Below are 24,272 nucleotides of genomic sequence, written 5' to 3' on the forward strand. Positions count from 1 at the left end.
CCAAAACTCAATCTTGGGCTAGGCTCCCTCTAGGTGTCATGGGACGGATAAATTTAATCAAGATGATCCTCCTCCCCAAATTCCTCTACAAACTCTGGCAGGCCCCTACCCTTATCCCCCTTAAATATTTTAAAACTATAGACACAATTCTAAATTCTTTTATCTGGGGCTCTGGTAGACATAAATTAGCCTGGAATACTCTTAAAAACCCTACGGATATGGGAGGAGCTGCGCTCCCCGACTTTCGTGCCTACTACGTAGCTGCTCAGCTCTCCCACTTTTTTCACCTCCACAAGATGGACGCTTCCAGATACCAGTCGCTACTCTGTGGGGGGTCTTCTGGTAGCGCCCATTCCCCCCTGCAGGTCTTGTTTAGGGGGAGAGAGTCTAATGAGAGGAGGAGGAAATCTGCTCCATTACTGCTACAGCACAGGCGGATCTGGGGTATCGCACAAAAGATGCTGGGAGCGGACTGGATACACTCACATACACCCCTATGGTACAACTCCCAATTGAAGGAGCTCAGGGGGCTGCCGGGAGCGGACCTCTGGGCCTCCCGGGGAGTGATGTACCTATACCAGGTCGTCTCCCCACGAGGGGTGCGTGGTTTCCAGGCGCTGCAAAGAGAGTTTGAGCTCCCCGCCTATATGCTATTTCGTTATGCACAATTATCCCATGCCCTTCGGGCTCAATTCGGGGAGGGATTCCCGGATCCACAGGAATTATCGGTAGTGGGTGTTATAGTGGGAGAGGAGCCCACAAAATTAATTTCGACCCTATACAACTCCCTTAGAAGAAGATCGGTAGCTGCAATTACGGAGAATACGAGATACCGATGGGAGGAGGATGTGGGCCCGATCTCGGGGGAGGAGTGGGAGGAGATCATGACTACAGTTAAGAGAGTGTCCCCTAGGGTGCCAGATAGGTTAACTCAATTATATATCCTCCATAAGTCATATCTTACGCCGGCCCGGGTCTGTAGATACAGGCCCTCCCTGGGGCCGGGGTGTCCGCGATGTGGGAGCCTCCCGTGCTCCTTTTACCATCTACTGTGGTCCTGCCCCGATATTCAGGCCTTCTGGTTACAGGTGGTACGGTTTCTGCACGATCAAATGGGCTCCCCCCTTCTGATGGATCCTAAGGCTTGTTTGTTAGGCCTGGAGCTGGGCGCCCCGGAGGCACCCTCCGATGCGACCTTTACCCAAGAAACATTGTTCAGTGCGAGGAAACTGATTGCCAGGTTGTGGATGCGGCCTGAGACTCCGACATTCGGGGCATGGGTGGCTGAGGTTAACTCTAATTTACCGCTGAAAAAAGTTATCTACACACACAGGGGGTGCCCTGGCAAATTTAATAAGATTTGGGATCGCTGGCTTAATGACCCGGATACTTGTGGGAGCTGAGTCCATGTCAGGGTTGGGTTTGATTAGATCTTATGTGCTATCATGTTTCACCTTCTGCTATTTAGTTCAATGAACTTTGCAACTCCAATATTGATGTCTGTATATCTGACTTTGTTTATATAGCTATGCTCTGGATATCTTGTTGTGCTAATACGGCATTTAGATGTTTTTTGCTGTTGACCGCTGAATGTACCATTGATTGATTGTTTATTCTTTCCTTTTTCTTTCCCTGTAACCTGTACCATTGCCCAATAAACTTGTTTTTTCAAAAAAAAAAATAAATAAAATTGCAAAAAATAATAATAAAAAAAAACTACTGACACCATCTACTGCCCTACTGACACCAATCCCTGCGCTTATGTCACCATCCACTGCTCTAATGACACCGTCCATTGCTCTACTGACACCACCAGTATATATACCCATGCACACATACACATACAGTATGTGTTTGAGCTTTTGGGGTGCACACACTAATGGAATAGGCTGTGCACACCTATGTGCTAGTGTAAATAAAATAAACTGCAACAATGTAATTTAGACATTTTTTTTTACTTGTTCTGAATCCTTTCCCAATCTATTGTAATATTGGCCACAGAATTGTATGTAAAGTTTAAAGGTATACATTGTTTTTATTTTAATAACTATATTGTATACTGCAAATTTTGAGATTATTTAAAGTGCACTTGTTTTTGAAAAAAAGAAATAAAAAAATAATAAGGAGAACCTGTCAAGTTTATGTTAGTTGTATGTAAGTAAGTATGTTATGTTAGTCCTAAGTGACATTCATACTATATTGTGTTGCAGTAATGCACATTACATGCATTGGTGTGCTGTGGTTCCATTTATTGTGAATGGAATCCCATTGCAATGCAATGCACAGTAAAGTGAAAAATGCTAAATGCTATAAAAAATGCTTCAAAGGTAATTTTTGGTTTGATGTTTCATGCATTATGCAGCTGATTCTAATTAATGGGCTGCGGTTGTGCCTGTTGGCACAAGGCATAAAACACATAAATGAAAACACACTGCAACAGACCACTCCTGTGAGAATGAGCCCCTACAAGTGACACTGTTGCTAAAAAAAAAAATGGCAGCCTATTAAAGTAATTCAGTTGTTTTGTTCTCCATGGCAATCTGTGGTTTCTCCAGCTGTATTCAGCATTCAAGTGACCTTCAATGAAAAATCCCATGTCCAGTCTCCTGGTGGGTACGAACTTTAAAGCACAATTCAAAACCTCCTTTTCTTCATCTGATAACACGACTTTACTATTACTATGTTAAAAATGCCTGAGCAGTCTAAAATGTTCTTCTTTGCCCTTGTACACACGGTCGGACATTTCGACAACCAAATCCGTCGGATTTTGTCCATCGGATCTTGTCCGAAACTGTTGCGGACAAAGTTGTCGAAAAATCCGATCTTTCAGAACGTGATGACGTAATTTCATTACGATGGGACTACGTTCACGCTAGTAGCCAATAGCTTTGATGTAGGAATTTGATCTGAGCATGCGTGGCACTTTGTCCGATCGAAATTCTCTACACATGATCGGAGTATGTCCGATCGGAGCAGTTTGTCGGAAAATATTTCCAGCAAGTTAGAAAATTTGGTCCGACGGATATTCCGACGGAAACAGTCCGATGCATACCACACACAGTCGGGTTATCCGACAACACGGTCCGATAGGACACATTCCGATGGATTCTCCGACCGTGTGTACAAGGGCTTTGATTGGGCCTTCCTCCCCCTTGTGGATCCTCTCTTGGCTCCATTCCTTTCTTTTTTAGGTCGTCCAGGTTTCAGGTAGGAGACATCTCAACCAAATATTCCCCTTCTCCGGATATTGTCATCTTCATCTGCAGATTTATTGTTAGGAAGCGGAGGAGAGGTTAAAATTTGACAGTATACGATCAAATCTGGTCTTATTTGACAACTTAAATAACTGTATGCAACATGCAAAAAGTTAACAGCTATAATGAGAAATAATTATTCATTGCTGTGACACCTCCAATGTGATGAAACGAAGTTTAACGGTTTCTGTGGCTTGTATTGTTGCTTTTTGCAAAAAATTGGTGTGTCTTCTGTACTAACCATAAATTCAATATTAAAATGTATCATTTACATTGTTAATTTTTCCTCATTGTAATGTTTGCAGGCCCAATGATAGAGCCGCGGCAGGTGTCCTGTCTCAGCTCCAGTGAGAGGAGTCTGTGGATTTCAGCTCTACATGATCACATCCAGGCGGCCAACACCCATTACCCCCCAGCCTCACCATCTATCAGCATCTTGTCTTATTTAGTGAGTTTACAGATATAACAACATCTTCACATATTAACATTTGACTTTAGTTGACCATCTGGTGCCTACAGGATGCGCACGACCTTTATTATGCTATAAAGTCAAGCCATAAGCACTCCACAACTCTGTATATTTGAATAGAAAGCTGCAGAGCTGGGGAATCCAACAAAATGTTCTTCATAGCCAAAATGTAAAGCTTGCCATACTGTACACAGTAGACTTCTGTTTAAATGTTTGTTTGGAGAGTCTGAAAAATTGTTCATCAGAGCATTTGATCTGGCCATCATTGAGTGAAATGATTTACCGTATTTGCCGGCGTATAAGACGACCTTTTACAGTAAAAAAAAATGAGCAAAAAGCGGGGGTCGATTATACGCCGGATATAAAGCTGGGGTTATCATATGCCAGCCGGCCGCTGGATGTTAAGCCCTCTGGATACTCGCCAAGTGTGCGGTAATACTGTATACATACAATATACACCGCTGAGCCAATCCCGGCGAGCGATGTATTCTATTAATGAATACAGCGCCTGCTCGGATTGGAGTAACAACCTCTGCAGCCTGCTCGGATTGGCTGTGAGAGTCAGAGGTGCGGGCTGATGATGTAACAGCCTCTGCCAATCCGAGCAGGCATTGTATGCAATAATAGAATGCATAGCTTGCCGTGATTGGCTCAGGGCGATATACTATATGTATACTGTGAGACAGCATGTTACCCGGCGCCAACTTCGTTTCTGAACATACGGAATTCCCGCACAAGGGGGTCGTCTTATACAGTGAGTACAACACAAAACCAACTTTTTAAATTGAAAAGTAGGGGGGTCGTCTTATATGCCCAGCCGCCTTATACGCCGGCAAATACGGTAGTTTTAAAGCCTTTACATTTTTTTCCAGGTCTGCTACTTTTTGAATCCCAGATATATTTAACAGGTATATTTAGAGCCTACACCATGCGCATTACAATATATATGTTTTTTTCCCGAATGAGCACCACATCCATAGTCAAAATTTAGTTTGTTTGAGAAAAACATTTTCATCCTGTTACCTTGAATTTTCTTGGTCAGTGCGGTAGCAAACAACGTCGATGTGACCCTACTAACCACTAGGAAATGGAACGAATGTTAAGAAAATGAAAATTTTTGACTGAAATTCTATTGGTGTGTGTTCATCTTAAGTTTTGGGTGGACTGAGATATTATTGTCAATTTGAATGAAGTTTCTTATCCCTTGAGCGTATACACTATATGGCTTGATTGTATCCTGAGTCCAGGCTGAATCTGGGCTTGTCCCTTGAATCCGGGCTGAGTCCTCACTGGACTCCGCCGATCCCCCTGTCAGCTGCACACCATACTGCAGTTGTCAAGCTGAGGCTCGCTCAGTGTCCAGCAGAACAATCTCCCCACTTCCCTCGACCCACTCACCGGCTTGCCTGCCTGCTGTACATAACTTACAAGGAAGGAGGAGGAGGTAAGTTCGGTCTTGTCCACCTCCTTCCCATGTCCCCCTGCGCCCACCCACAATCCCTGGCTTGCAGCCAATCTGTCCCTAGGAAGGGGTTGTGTGGGCAGGAGATTTTAAAGCAGCCAGTGCTCCTGATGTCTGCCTGAGCCCCTGGAGACTATTGAGCCTCCATGAGTGAATTCTCCTTTCATGTGCCATAGTGTTCCTGCCTTCCATGTGCCATAGTGTTCCTGCCTTCCATGTGCCATAGTGCTCCTGCCTTCCATGTACCCTAGTGATCCTTCCTGCCTTCCATGTGCCATAGTGATCCTTCCTGCCTTCCATGTGCCATAGTGATCCTTCCTGCCATCCAGGTGTCATAGTGACCCTTCCTTCCTGACTTCCATATACCATAGTGATCCTTCTTTCCTGCCTTCCATGTACCATAGTGATCCTTCCTGCCTTCCATGTGCCATAGTGATCCTTCCTGCCATCCAGGTGTCATAGTGACCCTTCCTTCTTGACTTCCTTATACCATAGTGATCCTTCTTTCCTGCCTTCAATGTACCATAGTGACCCCTCCAGTCTGTCTTCCATGAACCATAGTGGTCCTTTGCAGCCTGACCTCTCAAATGCACTTCTGGAAGAATGGTCAAATATTAAGAGTTGAAGTTGTTATAGCTGCAAAAGGGTGGGCCAACGCAATATTGAACCCTATGGACTAAGACTGGGATGCCATTAAAGTTCATGTGCGTATAAAGGCTGGCGTCCCAATACCCTTGACAATATAGTGTATGTTTGTTGAAAAGTATAAGATATTACGGGAACATCACTTTTTAGTTGATTGTGCCACTGAATTCCTCCTAGAGTGTTGGAGGATGTGCCTTTTACTGACAGCCTACAATTTCTTCCTCATTCATCCTTGCCTCCCCCATGTGTTTTTTCTGCCTCCCATGGAACTCATCCAAGTTCTTCAACACTTTTTTGAGACCCTCCTTTCTTTTGTCTGTCTTTTTCCATTGGTAGGCAGGAGGCTGGATTACTGTCCCTGCCTGAATGAGACTTTCCTTACAGTACTGATTTTCTATTAAATCAATTTGTGTATTTAATCAGTGTACATTTATATTTTGTGTACAGTGTAGACATGTAGGACCTGTATGTTCACTTGTACACACTATTATTATTAGAGGAGCTGAAATCATGTGCAGTAATTCATAGCAACAAGAATTCAAATGATATCAGTGCACAGAAAATCATTTTATTTGGATATTTAGGGTTGTTTTCTGCCTTACAAAAATATCTGATGAATGAATGAATGAATAAAATACTTGTATAGCGCACAATGCGAACTGAATCGCCTAAGCATAATACAGTTAGGTTACCTGTAATATTACTATATGTTAAATTATTTTTTCAAGATGATGGTATTTAGGTTCAATTGCTAAAAATATAATATCTTTGACAAATAAAGATGAGATATTTATCTAAACAATAGCTTGTAGGCAGTGAAAGGGTGCCCCCTACTGGTGGAAAAGGTTGCTTAAAATGATTTCAGGAGTTTTTCTTAGATCCATCCTTTGCTCTGATTGATGTGAAACCAATTTCACCTGTAATTGCCTCCAGTGTGTTTTCTAAGTGAAATTTCTCATTCCTTGAGAAAGACTGAGGTTACTCATTATGCAAAATTTTGAAGAAATGCTTTGGATCAATTGGGCAATTATAATATTTGATAGTATGAAATATTTTTAATTTTCAACTGGGGTGTCTTTTTGACGGTGAAAATAGCCTTATATAGCTTTTGTATTACACATTGCAGCTAATATGTATCTTTTTATCCCTTCTTAAAGATTCCATGTGACCATTTGTGGAAGAAGAAGGAGCTAGTGAGGTATCTGTCATCATGCCCCATCCTGAATTGGGAAGGCAAGCCGATCCAACACATGGGTAGCGCCGTCTACCTTTCTGCAGTGAGAGCAGCTCACACGATAGATGGAGTAGGTCACATTGACCAGATCTGAATGCAATAAGTTACCCGTTTTTGTTCAATATCACCTTATTTGTATAGAAGACATTTCATGTTTTTTTTTTTTTCCAGCTGGCCTTCATGACTTCTTTAATCGGCATATCCATGAATTAATTAATTAAACAGCGCTGATATATTTCCAGGAGTTCGAGAAACAGAATATGTACATAGCCATGCTTAGATTTGTGTTTTAATCGCTGATATATTTTCAGGAGTTCACGAAACATAATATGTAAATAGCCATGCTTAGATGTGGGCCATAATGCCTAGCATTCAAAAGATGTAGCCAGAAACCCTAAGGGTTGGGTCGCTTCCTAGGAGTTTTAGGACTCATTCAAGTATTTAAATTCAGTTTTTGTGTTTAGAAAACTAAAGAAAATATTTAAGCAGATAGTATGTCAGAACAGATGATTGCAGGTGTGTATTTGCTAGAATCCACAATTCAAATGAGGTATGTTGTCCACATAATGTCTTGTGCATATTATTTCTGGATCAATGGAGAACAGACTCAGTTGTGTGAGGTCTTGGCTTCATGGCTTATTGGGGATTTTAAAACCAAAACAGTATGCCACACCATGTGAAAACCAGTCTGTGACTTAATAGACCCGTGCACAATAAAACATATTTTACATCAATACAAATAATGAAAAAGTCACTAATTACACACATATAAAGGACAATCAAAAGTTAACTCATACAATTGTTCAAAAAACATATGTGAAAAATAAAGTCCACATCCAGTGTACACAAATAGTCCAAAGGGATGCTAACTCATGGTATTAAACTTGTGCATTGAAACCAAACGTTTGGTGTTCCCATCTTACCAGACCACCAAAAGTGCCAACTTCTTACCAGAAAGATATGATCTCTGTGTTATAGAGCTTAAATGTGCTTGTGAAAAGGGTTAAACCCAGGCACACTGTATGTTTCCATGTATTTCATCTGCAGTAGGACATCCTCAGGGTACGCCAGATACTCCCTGAGGATGTCCTACTGCAGACAAAACACACGTAGGATCAGGGCTTGCAGCCAGTGATGTTATAGTATAATGTTTGATTTCAATGCACAAACTTCTTTAGCAGCCTTTTGAGCTATTGGTGGACACTGGGTGTGGAATTTGTTTTTTACATAAGCTTTATGAACAGTTGTATGAGTTAACATTTGATTGTACTTTATATTTGTGTAAACAGTTAATTTTTAATTATTTTTATTGATGTAAACAGAGCTGAAATATATTTTGTTGTGCACAAGTATATTTAGTCACAGACTGGTTTTCATGTGGTTTTGGGCACTATTTTGGTTTTATAGTTAATATTCCTATATCCAGATATAGTGCTGCGATTTTGCGGTACACCAAGCGCATCTGATTTTTAGTTTTATATCATTTTTATTGGGGACTATTGGTGGTAAGGATGTTGAGTGCATGGGGGTTATGGGAAGCGCTGATGCATTAAATGGAAGGAGGAGAATACATTTTTCTTGTAGATGTTTTGTGATAAGGACTAGCAAGTGTAAAACAAAATATCCACACCAAGCTTTCATTTTCCCTGTAGCTGTTTTAAAAACACGCTTGATTCAGAATGGATGCATTTTGCATCCCGTTTGCATGAGATTTGTTTCAGATCTGCTTCCAAGGAAAGCTGAAGGCTATATTCTGATAATCTGCAACCCCATATTATTATTATTATAATACAGGATTTATATAGCACCACCAGTTAGCACAGCACTTTACAACATGATGGCAGACAGTACATTTACAATACAAATCAACACAGAGGGATCAAAGGGCTCTGCTCATTAGAGCTTATAATCCCTAGAAAGTAGGGTCAAGTGGGCCAAAAGGTAACAACTATGGGGGATGAGCTGATGGAGAAAATGAAAATACAGTTGTTCGGTGTGGGTAGGGTAGGCTTCTCTGAAGAGGAGGGTTTTCAGGGATTGTCTCAAAGCTAACAGAGTAGGAGATAATAAGACAGATTGGGGTAAGGCATTCCATAGGATTAGAGAGGCTCTGAAAAAGTCCTGGAGGCAAGCATGGGAGGAGGTGAGAGCAGGAAATCTTGAGAGGAACAAAGAGAACGAGTAGGTTGGTATTTATGCCGCGTACACACACGACCGTTTTTTCTGTCAGAATAAACTCTGATGGTTTTTTCCGACGGAGTTCCGCTGAAATAGACTTGCCTACACACAATCACACCAGAGTCCGATCGTTTAGAACACGTTGACGTACAACACCTGTGACGGGACTAGAAAAATTAAGTTCAATAGCCAGTAGCCAATAGCTGCCCTTGCATCATTTTTGGTCCGTAGAAACAGCATACAAACGGTTTTCCCAATAGGAATTGATTATGTCGGAAAGATTTAGAACATGTTCTATTTCTAGGTCCGTCAGAATTTTCGAAAAAAAAAAGTCAGCTGAAGCCCACACATGATCGGAATATCTGATGAAATGATTCCATCTGACTTTTTCTGCCGGAAAGTCCGACCGTTTATACATGGAATTAGAGACTAGGCTAGTGATGTAGGTGGGGGCTAAATTGTGGATGGCTTTGTAAGTAGTTATTAGTATTTTGAATTTAATTTGTTGGGTGAGTGGAAGCCAGTGGAGGGATTGAGACACAGAGCGATTGGTAAGGTGGATAAGTCTGGCAGCAGCATTCATGATGGATTGAAGGGGGGATAGACTATGTAGAGGTAATCCAATGAGAAGGGAGTTGCAGTAGTTGAGATGCCCAGTTAAGAGCTTTGTTGTGTATTTTGGAGTTGTTGCAGAGGTTGAGGCAGCAAGATTTGGACAGTGATTGGACGTGGGGCTTAAAAGAGAGTTCAGAGTCCAGGACTACACCAAGGACATTGGCATGCGGGGATGGGCTTATAGCTGTGCCATTGATTTTAACAGAGAGATCAGAGGAAGGGGCACACAGGGAGGAAGAATTATAAGTTCGGTTTTGGATAGATTGAGTTTGAGCAAGTGGTGTGACATTGAAGGTGTGACATTACATACTGTATAAACATACATACGATGCAAACTGGCCCTCTGAATACAATGACACAGACTTCCTGTATTCTTTCTGTGCAGTTTGGTTAGCAAATAGAAAAAGTCCCAATTCATTATCTTGCACATATGTAGGGAAGTCACAGATTAATGTTAAAGTGATGTAGGTTGTACTATGATTTTCTAAGTGGCTGCTAGAACATTTTGTAAATGACCGATGATGCCATGTTGCAGTAGAACCGTTGGATAGTCACTTCCTTTCATACAGAGAAAATTCTCATCCTTCTGCAGTTAAATCACTGCAGCATTGCCACCCTTGCTGCTGCTGTAGCTATTTAGATGCTGGCACCCTTGGAAGCCATATCAGTGACCGGTGCTGCCCAGCTGTGCCCACAGCCATTTAATCTTTGGGCCCTTTCACATAGAGCAGTTCCCTTGCAATCAGCAGAGGATCCATGAGCTTAACCAAGAATCGTAGGAAAAAAATAAAAATTCCTGACCTTATAAATTCTGGATTAACATTCCGCTGTGAAAAAAAAAAAAGTGAACAAAAAGGCTATGGGGGTACCTCATACGATATACAATTTACAAAAAAAAGGAGAACCAACTAAATGGATTATCCCGGTACCATCGAGGAATTATAACAAAATACTTTTCAATAATTTTATTCTACAAAAGTTTGATACACAAAAAAAATTATGTAATTAAGTAATTTCTTGAGGTTCAACAGTAATAGCCACAGATAGTATCAAAAAGAATGGTTGATGCATTTCACATAACAGCTTCTTCAGAACCAATTACTTTCTGACTTCTAACCAGAGAACCTTAACCACTTCAGATCCGCGCTATTGCCAAATGACGGCATTAGTGCGGACCTACATTTTCGGCGCGCTCTGTGATCGGCGAGTCCGTGAGACTCGCCTGATCACCGATCCGTGTAAGGGGTCGATCCCGACCCCTTATCACGTGATCAGCTGTCAGCCAATGACAGCTGATCATGTGATAGAACGGAGCCGGTAATCGGCTATTATTCCTCCTCGCGCTGACAGCGCGAGGAGAGAAAAAAAAAGCCGATCACCGGCGGCCGTGATCGGGACATCAGTCCCGATCACGGCCATCAATACAAGGGACCACCTGCCACCTGCCTGTGCCCACCTGCCTCCCGCAGTGCCATCCTGAAATTAAATAAAAGCAAAAGTAAGTGCCCCCCGTCAGTGCCCATAGTGCCCACAGTGCCACCCACAGTGCCACCCACAGTGCCACCCACAGTGCCACCCCACAGTGCCACCCACAGTGCCACCCAATCTGCTCAAAGGTGCTGCACCCCAGTGCCGCCCATCAGTGCCCAGCAGTGCCGCCCATCAGTGCCCAGCAGTGCCGCCCATCAGTGCCCAGCAGTGCCACCTATCAGAGCCACCTATCAGTGCCACCTATCAGTGCCCATCAGTCCCATCTATCTGTGGTACCTATCAGTGCCCATCCGTGCCACCCATCCGTGCCACCCATCCGTGCCATCTTATCTGTGCCCATCTTTGCCCATCAGTGCCGCCTTATCTGTGCCCATCGGTGCTGCCTTATCTGTGCCTATTAGTGCCGCCTTAACTATGCCTATCAGTGCCCACCGGTGCAGCCTATCAGTGCCCACCAATGCAGCCCATCAGTGCCCACCAATGCAGCCCATCAGTGCCCACCAATGCAGCCTATCAGTGCCGCCTAATCAGCGCACTTCAATGAAGGAGAAAAATGACCCGTTTGCAAAATTTTATAACAAACTATTAAAACATGATTTTATTTTTTTTTTTTTTTGCATCTTTTTTTGTTTGTTTAGCAAAAAATAAAACTCCGAGCTGTAACTAAATACCACCAAAAGAAAGCTCTATTTGTGGGAAAAAAATGATAAAAATTTCATTTGGGTACAGTGTTGTATGCCCGCGCAATTGTCACTCAAAGTGCATCAGCGCTGAAAGCTGAAAATTGGTCTGGGACTGAGGGGGGTTTAAGTGCCCAGTAAGCAAGTGGTTAAATTAGAAGACGTGGGAGAAATTAATATCATAAACAATACAAATATGTACTACATAGGCCAGAAAAGGAATATATATATATATATATATATATATATACATATATATACATATATATATATATACATATATATATATATACATATATATATATATATATATATATATATATATATATATATATATACATATATATATATACACATATATATATATATATATATATATATATATATATATATATATATATATATATATATATATATATATATATATATATATACATATACATATACATATATACATATACATATATATATATATATATATATATAATATTATTATTATTATCGATTTATATAGCGCCAACAGTTTACGCAGCGCTTTACAATGTATAGGGGGACAACACAATTACAGTGCAATACAAAAGGTACAGGAGGGCCCGGCTCGTAGAGCTTACATTCTAAAGGGAGGGGGTGGTGGTACAAAAGGTAATAGCTGCAGAGAATGATTTGATGGGGGTGGCTCGGGGACAGTTAGGTGGGTGTGGGATAGGCTTCCCTGAATAAATGAGTTTTCAGGGAACTCTTAAAGGTGGACAGGGTAGGGGCTGAGCGGACAGACTGGGGCAGGGAGTTCCAGAGGATGGGAGAGGCTCTGGAGAAGTCTTGAATTCTTGAAGTCTTATATGTAAATAAAATCTCATTTAATTAGTGCAATACTTCTCATAAAAAAGAGCATTATTACTTACATGCTGTGAACTCAACATAGTATAACCAATAGATCGGAAGCGGTGTGCCTATAAAAAATGGGAGGAGTAGATGGTATCCAGGAGATGCAGGATTTAGACCAGTATAATCACTACACAAAAATATATACCAATATAATTACCAAAGTAATTCTCCAATTCCGACATTGCCCCCAACACTACTCAAAATGTGAAGAAAGTAGAAAAAAGGAGAAAAAAAGTGGGGGGAAAAGAGATTAATTGTATGTACTTACTATAGAGTTATCCCCAATGTAATCGTACCAGAAGCCAATAATGGATTCCCACTTATATAGGAGATAATGGTTGTTTGTGATGTAAACCGGGCACCTATATGATTATCAGATAAAATCCCATTACAAGATTGAACCTGGGGTCTTGGGTCATAGAAATGTTGTAAGGAGAGAAAAATAGATCAACTGCAAAAAGCAGTATACCTGTATGTGTTTGACGAGAAAGCTCACACACTCCCCAAGGGGGGGGGGGGGGGGGGGGGACCGACCGTTTCCAAGCCCAGATTTCACTATTTCAATCTGGTATGATTGAAAAAGGTAGATGGAAAAATTCAACTTCACATATAACACCGCTAAGCTTTCTGCTGTGTGTATGATTCTTATGTTTTTTTAATTCTTGAAAGAAACCTAAGAATCCTTTACACAGTTGGAGACCAGATTTCCATTCAATTCATTGTGTTGATCTTAAAGGAGAACTCCAGCTCTATATTTGCATGCTAAGACTAGGTTAAAGACCAAACACCCTATACATACCTTTTCATTGCAGATCTCTAGCTGGTCCAATGTTGTCATGAGTCCTTTCTCTTCTTTTCGTGGTAAAGTTGGGGGGGCAGCACATCCTCCTAGACTGAACATTGAGACATGTATTGAGGGAATATCAATCCAGGAGTACTGTGAACGAAGGCTGTGTGATGGCGCACCCCTAGGGTGTGTGTCAATGACAAGCTTGGCTCACAGGAAATGGGTAGAATAAAGCTGACTGTCGATCATCTAGCCAGTGCAGGATATAGGAAGAATCTGGGGGCAGCACTGGAGTACGGAGAGACATATTTTTTTTAACAGGGGGTCTTCTGAAAATAAAAAAAAGTAGCATTTTCTATGTTTTTAATTGTTTTAATGTTTTTTTCTTACTAGCATCTCCTGTGAAGTAAACCGATTCATTTCCAGTGTTTGTTTCTCATTAATATGGTCCTCTATGCCCCTCATGAATGCAGTGGCTGTACTGAACTTCTAATACAATCTTCTTTCAATAGTTACTGTATATTCATATTCTGTGTGTTCCAGCATTAACACTGCCAGGTTTCAGATGAAAACTACTCATGCAGTACCTATGAATCATAGTGCGTGACTTCCCTATATATTTGCAATTGTATGAAACTATGACTTCTGCTTTTATTTTGGATTTAGATGTCAATTTTTAATTGAGGCTTGTACTAATTTTATTTGCATTTGCACAAATAATGACACCTATTTATTATTTTTAAGGATTTTGAGGATCGGATTCTGGTGCTTTTTCAGGAAGATCTAATCTTCCTATCTGTCGATCCTGATAGAACAACTGTTATGCACCATGTAAGTTTTTGTGGAGTATTCAGAATTTCTTTCACTAATGCCAGTCCTTAATTTAATGGCCACAAGATAAGTGTATATGGGTGTGTTTGTAGGTGCTGTATTCCATCCAATGTCTCAGTAACTGTTGCTTGGATGGAACGTGACCAGCTGGGGGCCTATGTATTATTACCTAAAAGGAATCGATCTGAAGGACCCCTACATAGTAATCAAGCTTGGCATCAGTGTTAAAATGTTAGTCTCATAGATATGCCAGCCTATTGCATTAGGGTGTGCACCCAAAAGCTCAAACACATATGAATGTCTGTGCATGTGTATATATACTGGCAGCGTTGGTAGAGGAATGGGGGTGTCAGTAGGGCAGAGATTGGTGTCAGTAGGGCAGTGGACGATGTCAGTAGTCTTTATTTTTATTATTTTTTACAATCTTATTTTCTTTCTTTATTTTTTTAAATGAGGGGCTTTAGTGAAATAGCAGGGGTCTAAACAGCGGGAATCTGCGCCACACTGGGCGATTAGGGTGTGCTGGGGTGATTAGGGTGTGCCTGGGCACACCTGGCACACCCTGTGCACACGTTTATGGTTAGTCTTCGGTGTAATTAATAATTTAATGAGCAATGCCACGCAGAATCCTCTAACAATCAATTAAAGGTCAGTTTTCAGGAGCATAATGTAAGGGATGGTTGGCACTCCGTTTTACCAGATATTGGTTTAACACTTTTCAAATGTCTTTGACAGGTTGCTTAAAATTTTATTCTTCTATATTGATTTCAATAGACAGCGTATGCATTACATGTGTGCAGGACATGCAGATTTACTCTATAAAGAACCTATAAGTACAAAAACTACTTGATATGCTATAAATGCCCCCCTAAGTCTTCTTATAGGCTGACAACACACAGAATTTTTGCCCACTTTTCTCTCGCTATACTATTCAGACCCACTTACTCTACCATCTCCAAAACACAAAGGCCGCGTACACACGTGCGGACTGTTCGCCCAACCTTGTCCGCTGAACAGTGTTTGGGCGGACAGTCCGCTCGTGTGTGGGCCTTCAGCGGACAGTTTCAGCGGACAGTTGGCCGAACAAGGTCTTACGGAAATTCCGAAAAACTGTCCGCTGAAACAAGGTTTCAGCGGACTGTTCGCTCGTGTGTAGGCTTGTTCGGCCAACTAAGTCTCGCGCATGCTCAGAAAGGATTTCCACGTCGGAAGGTTGCATTGCAGTGTATAGGACGTCGTATTTTTCGTCCCGTCGTACGTGCCGTTCACGTCATCGCGCACGGTTTCAGCAAACTGTTCGTCCGTCGTGTGTGGCCATGTCCGTCCATGCTAAGTTTGAGCGGACTGTTCGCTCAAACTGTTGGACGGACAAAGTTGGGCCAACAGTCCGCGCGTGTGTACGCGGCCAAAGGCTAAACATTCTATAGTCCCAAAATAAGGACTAAAAAGACTAACCACTCTCTTTGAGACAATGCAGGAAGTAGGCACAGGAAACAAAGCACTGAATTTCTGACACAAGCAGTGTCTTTTTTTGTTCACTTACTGAACAGATATAACAAACGCTTAAAATGGTTTCCAAAAAAAACAAACAGGGGGTGCAAATGCCTAATGCATTATCCAAGGTTTATTAAAGGAAATCAAACAGCCATGACACTCTCTTATGGTCAATCATTGTGGCAATGGATGACTGAACGGTTGGCGATGTCAGCAGGATGACACGTTTCAGGGATACGTCTCCCTCAAGCTGAAGCCAACAAATGTTTGCCTCCTGAATATATATACACTAGGCACCCTATTGCTCCACCCCCCAATTGGGCAGGGAGTCATGGCATCAGACAAGGTCAGGGGTCAAAAAGCCAAAAAAATTAAAAAAATGTTTCCCCCCACATATGTATATACCGTATATATATTTTTGGAAAGGACTATTCATTTGATTTGGATAAACCTTTTACAAATGTACAGTATACAGTATGTGTGTGTAATATTCACTAACACTTGCACCTACAGTTTCGGATGGGCAATCCAAATACCTGGAATAAGCTCAGTGTCATGCTATCCTACTCATGGTGCGTATTGCCCCATCTGGGGTACACCAAGCCAACATACTGCAGCTGCCAGCCTAATTTTTGGTCTGTTACATATAATATTAAAAACATTTTGTTATATCTGTTGGATAAGTTCAAAAAGATACCTGTTAATCATGCTAGACCAGTGAGCTGACAACTTCCTGCACTCTCTGCTTGTGCTGTCATCAGTTAACATTATTCCCTGTTCTCTCTATAGAATACAAACCATCTCTTATGAGGATAAGAAGATAGCGATGTGTTCTAAAGTCCTACAATTTTGAATGTCCTAAGGTGATAAGATTGTCTTTCCATAGATACAGTATGGTTAGTTTTTAGCTGGTGAGCCTACGACAACACACTTCCTCTTCTAATGTGTCAATAAAGAAAAAACGCATGGAAAGAAAACAAATGCAGTCATCAGCTAAGAATTAATAAACTGTAATATATTACATTTTTGTTCTTGGAATTAGATATACTGTTGTTCACAACAACATTTCTGACAAATACCTTTTATTACAGGGTACCCTGCCATTAAATGCAATTCATATTGAAGGAGGTCTAGCTTGGAATGAAAGACTGGAATTCCAAATTATGGGCAAGTTATAATTTTCATATTCATATACATTTATATGTGTTTATCACTGATACCCGTATTTGTATTGGGAACAACATGTTTATGCTTAGCCCCTGTACACACGGTCGGACATTCTGCCAACCAAATCCGTTGGATTTTGTCCGACGGATTGTGTCCGAAACTGTTGCATACACACGGTCGGACCAAGTTGTCGGAAAATCCGATCGTTCAGAACGTGATGACGTTATTTTGTTACGACGGGACTACGTTCAGGCTAGTAGCCAATAGCTTTGGTGTAGGAATTTGATCTGAGCATGCGTGGCACTTTGTCTGATCAGAATTCTCTACACATGATCGGAGTTTGTCAGAAAATATTTCCAACAAGTTGGAAAATTGGGTCAGACGGATATTCCGACAGAATCAGTCCGATGCATACCACACACAGTCGGATTATCCGACAACACGGTCCGATAGGACACATTCCGACGGATTCTCTGACCGTGTGTACAAGGACTTATGCCGCGTACACACGACCAGACTTATGTCCGACAGACTTTCGAAGGAGTTCTGCCGGAGTTCTGACAGAGTTCTGACGGACTTTCCGAATGAGCGGACTTGGCCACACACAATCACACCAAACTCCGACGGATTCGAACGTGATGACGTACGACTGGACTCGAATAAGGAAGTTCATAGCCAGTAGCCAATAGCTGCCCTAGCGTCGGTTTTAGTCCGTCAGACTAGCACACACACGAGCGGATTTCTGGGTCCGGCAGAGTTCTGGCGGAAAAATTTGAAGCATGTTCCATTTCTAAAGTCTGTCAGACTTTTGCGAATCAAAAGTCCGTTGCAGCCCACACACGATCGAATAGTCTGCCGGAATCATTCCGTCAGACTTTGGATGTTGAAAAGTCCGGTCGTGTGTCGGGGCTTTAGTGATAACCCAAAACCCTTAGTATCAGTTGTGGTGAAGAGTAATGGAACTCGTTGGAAAGAAAAGTTTAATAGATGAAGCTTGACTTACCTTTGAAAACCTGTTATTCAGATCCATATCTGTGGTTCCTCCGGAGTCTCCTTCATTACAGTTCCAACCTGTAATTCTGGCCATACAGTTTTGGAGGCTTTTAGCTATATAAATAATGGCAAGTGATAGAACCGTCTGCAGAAGACTGCCACCAACTGTTTTAACTTCCCAATTCCAACTGCATAGGCAATTGAAACAAAGGAAGACTTCAATTGAAACATCCTCAGTAGAAGTTGAAGTACATTTCCAATTGGTTTCTATCCTAGATTAAACACTGTGTTTAATCTACATATTCAGCAATCTGCCACATTATTTCTCAATTTCTTCCCAGTTACTGACAAAGAAATCAAAGAAGTTTGTGACAAGCTTTGGTACAAGCCATTTAATTAAAGTATAATAAACCCTTCAGGAAAACAGCATCTTGAGAAATTTGTTAAGTCATAGGTTTTTTGAACATTTTGTACCTGTGCACCATGTTACACGTACTGCAAGTAGACAACGCTCCTCTTGCATAAACTCATTAATGGCCATTGTTACCCTAGAAATTGAAACTCTAGGGAAGATGGGATAATCAGGTAAAAAAGATTGAAAAGTAATGCCGCGTACACACGACAGGACTTAAGTCCGGCAGACTTTCAACGGAGTTCTGACGGAGTTCTGACAGAGTTCTGACGGACTTTCCGAATGAACGGACTTGGCCACACACAATCACACCAAAGTCCGACGTATTCGAACGTGATGACGTATGACTGGACTAGAATAAGGAAGTTCATAGCCAGTAGCCAATAGCTGCCCTAGCATCGGTTTTAGTCCGTCAGACTAGCACACACACGAGCGGATTTCTGGGTCCGGCAGAGTTCTGTCGGAAAAATTTGAAACATGTTCCATTTCTAAAGTCTGTCAGACTTTTGCAAATCAAAAGTCCGCTGCAGCCCACACACGTTCGAATAGTCTGCCGGAATCATTCCGTCAGACTTTTGATGTTGAAAAGTCTGGTCGTGTGTACGGGGCATTAGCCTGCAGAAGAAGAGAACATACTTTAGGGGGAAACTGTCTGGCATGCTGCTGTCTACATTTTTTGTATTGGAGTGCTTAGAAACACTTAAATTAACTGAAAAATTGTATGGACAGTCTGAGAGTTGGTTTTAGTGACTTAACTGCAGACCCTTCACCACTAGGCCCAGTTTTAGACAAAAAGAATCGCTGGGTAGAAATATATTTAGGGCTTTCTATGGCCAAACACTTACTAGGCAGTAAAACACTGTTCCCTAATTAAACTCAACACTATAATGTTATAGATTAATACAGATTGCTTTGCATGGTCCAAGTATCTACATCATAGTGAACTACAATCCCATTCATAGTAGATTATTGCACTAGACAAATTAACAACTAGAACACAAAACCTTTAATCTCTGTAGTCAATGTTAGCGGTTAGTCTTAAGTTGACCATTGATGAATGAAAATTTAACTGGTTCAGCAGTGACCTGCTGAATTTCGATTCATCTATTGCTGTTCCCGTTCTAGAGAAGTCAATCTAATGATCTTTGTGCAGGCTGCAGTGGAAACTCCTGTGGAGGAGTAGAGAAGATCAGAAAGTCTGCTGGCCATAGGGATATTTAGCACCATCTAACTTCTTCCAACAAAAATGTGTCCGGGGTTATAACCTTTTCCTACTTTATCCAAAATGTAAAAAAGATAGGTTTTATATTTTTTTGCTTTAATACAATTTTATAATATATACACTTTTTGTGTCAAAGGCATTTCATTGACCTTTTATTACTTTAGAGTCAGCCACTAGAGGGCTCCCCTTGCTTCACAATAGACTGTGATAACTAAAACAGAGCTTCTATATTTAAATCTAACTTTTATTTGTTTGTGTGTATAATAGGAAAAAGACAACATGTTGTAATAGTGTGGGCAGAGCCACATGTGGAAATTCCGACATCAGCAGATGTATATATACCCAAGAGTTTTGTATATGTACACTAATTACAATAAATGAGAGTTACAGTTTTAATTTAGTTTACAGACACAATAACTACATTTTATTGATTGTTTTATCCTATTATGCCGCTTCAATCTGTGCATCTCGTTAACATATGTACTTAAAATACGCTCAATCCTTCATTGAAGCCACTGCTATGTACATTACGATATATACTGTATATATACCTTAGTTCAAAGGGTGTGTGAACCAGTCACTTGGGAAGCCAGGTCTTTCCTCTAGAGGGTATAAGAGACACCGACACACCACTAGCTCAACAATTGAAGGGAAACGTGAATAGCCTCAGCCTTGCACTCCTCCTAAGCCATGCCCCTGATGCAGTTCGCCTCCCCCCCCCACCATGGCTCCTGGGAAAGGTGGTCCAGACCTGGGGAGTGTTCCTGTCTGTGCCTTAATGGGTAGGAATCCAAATTACACTTGAGGTCTGACCTGAAAAAATTGCAGTGGCTGTGATGCCGCGTACACATGATCAGAGGTCCGCCGGACTTTTGAAATGAACAGACTTGCCCACACACGGAGAAAAGTCCGTTCATTTTGAACATGGCTTCAGGTAGACGGAACAAGCGAAGTAAGTCAATGTCGCCACCTCCATCGGCGAGATTTACACCTCATGAGCCCCGTCACCTGGTATGAATTTAAAGGGGAAGCCCTACGCCGAAAAAAACGGCGTGGGGGTCCCCCCCAAAGTTCATAGCAGACCCTTATCCGAGCACGCAGCCCGGCCGGTCAGGAAAGGGGGTGGGGACGAGCGAGCGCCCCCCCTCCTGAGCCGTACCAGACCGCGTGCCCTCAACATGGGGGGGTGTTTTGGGGAAGGGGGCCCTGTGGCCCCCCACCCCAAAGCACCTTGTCCCCTTGTTGATAAGGACAAGGGCCTCTTCCCGACAACCCTGGCCATTGGTTGTCGCGGTCTACGGGTGGGGGGCTTATCAGAATCCGGGGCCCCCTTTAATAAGGGGGCCCCCATATTCCGGCCCCCTACCCTATGTGAATAAGTATGGGGTACGATGTACCCCTACCCATTCACCTGGGGAAAAAATGTGTACATAAAAAAAAACACAACACAGGTTTTTAAAATACTTTATTAGACAGCTCCGGGGGGTCTTCTTCCTTCTTCGAGGGTCTTCTCGTCGGACTCCTCCACTATCTTCTGCTCTTTTGCTAGCTCTTTTACTAGCGGAGGAGCCCGGCTTTCTCCTTTGTCGCCGCCGCTGTCCGGGGGTCTTCTTCCAACTTCGGGGAAGTCCGCCGGATAATCCGATCGTGTGTACGCGACATTAGAAGAGCTGGCCTGTGACTGGAATACATCAGATGAGATTCAGTCTTGCAGGTCTGCTGAGATTGAGAAATGGCTAGCTAGTAATATTAAATAAGACCGACACCTGGGTCTCACTTGGGTGAGTGGATTCACTCCTTAAAATGGTCTACATTTGATGCCGAAACTCTACAGTAGTTTTTTACTAACCTAGAATAAGTATGCAGGATGGGAGTTCAAAGTGCATGCTAAGTCAAGGTCAACAATTCACCAAATAGAGAAGTAAAGATGAGAATGACAACCCTGGTGCTTGGACCTTTAGAAAAAAACAAATCAGAAATGGCAACTGTCATATTTATATTTTAAAGCCCAACTTCATGAAACCTAAAAATACTAAAAATACCCAGTGCAAGGGTTAAATGCTTATGTATGTCTGGGGGACAGAAAAGCAGCTTTACTTAAAAGATCGTCTGCTCCACTGGCAGACAGCACTCCCCTAGGCTCTAGTGGTGGACTGTTCCTCAGTGTCCTTACATCCAATGCAGAGCTCTGGTTTCTTCATTTGTCTTGATCAAATCAGAGGACCTTAGACCACCATGGCATAGAGGAGAGGAGGCTCTGGGGACCAGCCTAGAAGAAAGGAGGATAGGGTAGGTAAAAGTGTAGATGCAGCAAGGGATGCTTTTTAGGTTTCCTAGTGTTCAGGTTTAAAAGTAGATGTGAACCCAAGCACTAAAATCTCATATAAGCTTTCATTAAAATGATACCTTGTGATCCCGCCATGAAGGTTCTTCTTCACATGCTTTTCTGTTTGGTGACATATCCCTGTTGCCCAACTGTGCTCCCATGTTGTCATCCAAAAGAGACAACAAGTGAATGTTTGAACACACATCGAGCATGATCCATGATGTCTTCCTAATTAGGAAACTCTCTATGAGAAATGCCGTGCAGTTGTTACATGTAGTCAGGTAGTGACAGAAAAGAAGATACAAAAGATCAACAGTAGGCTTGTGCAATTCGTTTCGTAACGAATCGAAATTCGGACGAATTTTGCATCTTTCGGACATTCGGATGCATCCGAATGTCCGAATAAAAAAATAACAAATTACAACGAATACGAAAGAAATATAACGAATGAATTCGAATGAATTAGACATGATTCGAAATTATTTCAACCGCATTCGAAATTATTTCAACATGATTCGACATTATTTCAACCGCATTCGAAAATATTTTGTGACTCGACTTTAGGGCCATGTATCTCGGGGTCACTTGCTGCTAAAAACTCCAAATTCGGATATGTTGTAGTGCTAGTACTATTGTGTTTGCATACCAAATTTGGGGTTGAATGCATTCGAAATTATTTCAACATGATTCAACATTATTTCAACCGCATTCGAAATGATTTCAACATCATTCGACATTATTTCAACCGCATTCGAAAATATTTTGTGACCCGACTTTAGGGCCATGTATCTCGGGGTTACTTGTTGCTAGACACTACAAATTTGGATATGTTGTAGTGCTAGTATTATTGTGTTTGCATACCAAATTTGGGGTTTCTAGCTATAAGTGACCCCGAGATATGTGGCCCCAAAATCGGGTCGCAAAATGTTATTAGTTATTAGAGCAGAGAATGACATTTTGCGACCCGATTTTGGGGCCACATATCTCGGGGTCACTTATAGCTAGAAACCCCAAATTTGGTATGCAAACAAAATAGTACTAGCACTACAACATATCCAAATTTGGAGTTTCTAGCACTAAGTGACCCTGAGATACATGGCCCTAAAGTCGAGTCACAAAATATTTTCGAATGTGGTTGAAATAATGTCGAATCATGTTGAAATCATTTCGAATGCGGTTGAAATAATGTCGAATCATGTTGAAATCATTTCGAATCCGGTAGAAATATTTTCGAATTTGGTTGAAATATTTTCGAATGTGGCCGATTTTTCGAATTCGAATTTAAGGAAGTTAACGAATATAACTAAACGAAATTAATGAATTAACGAATTAAAACGAAACGAAACTAAACAAATTTTTTCCTTTTGCACATGTCTAATCAACAGCACTTAGATGCAACAAGGGGTGAAAAAAGGTGAAATCTATTATTGTTTTTTTTTTTATTTAAAAAAAATAATTTTAGCAAACGCAATGTCATTAAATTAGGGCTCACTTTAAAATGTTCCTCTTTAACGTATCACAATGTTAACTTTACAATGTTGAAAATTATGAAACGCATTAGTCCTGCACATATTTAGTGGGAGCTAATGTTATTTTTCAATATTTATGCAATATTTTTGTAATTTTTAGGTGATCTTATGGAGCCAATCTTAATTTTGTGTTTGACGCCAGAAGATTACAGTAAATGGACTTATTATCTTCAAAAGGTAAATTATTTGTATCAATTGTGTATGTTTTGTATTCTGTTTGCAAAGACACTGAAGCCCAATAAAGCATTTCCTTTAGTTTTGGATATAGTGTTCAGGCATTGGAATCTGTTGCAGGTTTTTAATGCTGTCTGTGCCCCAATGTAAATGAAAACAAGAAATATGAGAAACGTACTCCCACAAAGGTACAAAAAGCAATAATACCACATTTATAACCACAGTAGAATGGAAAATAAGTAAAGCTTCAATAAGATTTTTATTGCTTTTGGTGTGTTTGTTTAGGATATCTCCCCTTGTGTTTTGCCCTTGTGACACCCTGTGTATCAAAGTACAATAGCGTATCAGAGGAACAGTAAGTGAGGGAAAGTCTCCCCTAAAGCCACACAGACAGCAATAAAAACAGTGGTTAGGGCCCCTGTTG

At 41.4% G+C, this 24,272-nt stretch overlaps 1 protein-coding gene across 2 annotated transcripts in view; it reads left to right on the forward strand.

Moving 5' to 3' along the window:
* The window catches only part of LOC143934462 (putative pleckstrin homology domain-containing family N member 1), a 115,955-nt gene that overhangs the window by 87,600 nt on the left and 4,083 nt on the right, over positions 1 to 24,272 (forward strand). For both annotated transcript variants that reach the window (XM_077458112.1, XM_077458113.1), the window contains 5 exons: positions 3,560 to 3,702; positions 6,988 to 7,134; positions 14,445 to 14,531; positions 17,117 to 17,192; positions 23,775 to 23,851. In XM_077458112.1, coding sequence (XP_077314238.1) covers positions 3,560 to 3,702; positions 6,988 to 7,134; positions 14,445 to 14,531; positions 17,117 to 17,192; positions 23,775 to 23,851 — 530 coding nt within the window. The remainder of the gene's footprint in view (positions 1 to 3,559; positions 3,703 to 6,987; positions 7,135 to 14,444; positions 14,532 to 17,116; positions 17,193 to 23,774; positions 23,852 to 24,272) is intronic.

This window comes from Lithobates pipiens, unplaced genomic scaffold (assembly GCF_037356315.1).
Source record: "Lithobates pipiens isolate NorthernLeopardFrog02 unplaced genomic scaffold, aLitPip1_a1.2 Scaffold_27, whole genome shotgun sequence".
Lineage (NCBI taxonomy): Eukaryota > Metazoa > Chordata > Amphibia > Anura > Ranidae > Lithobates > Lithobates pipiens.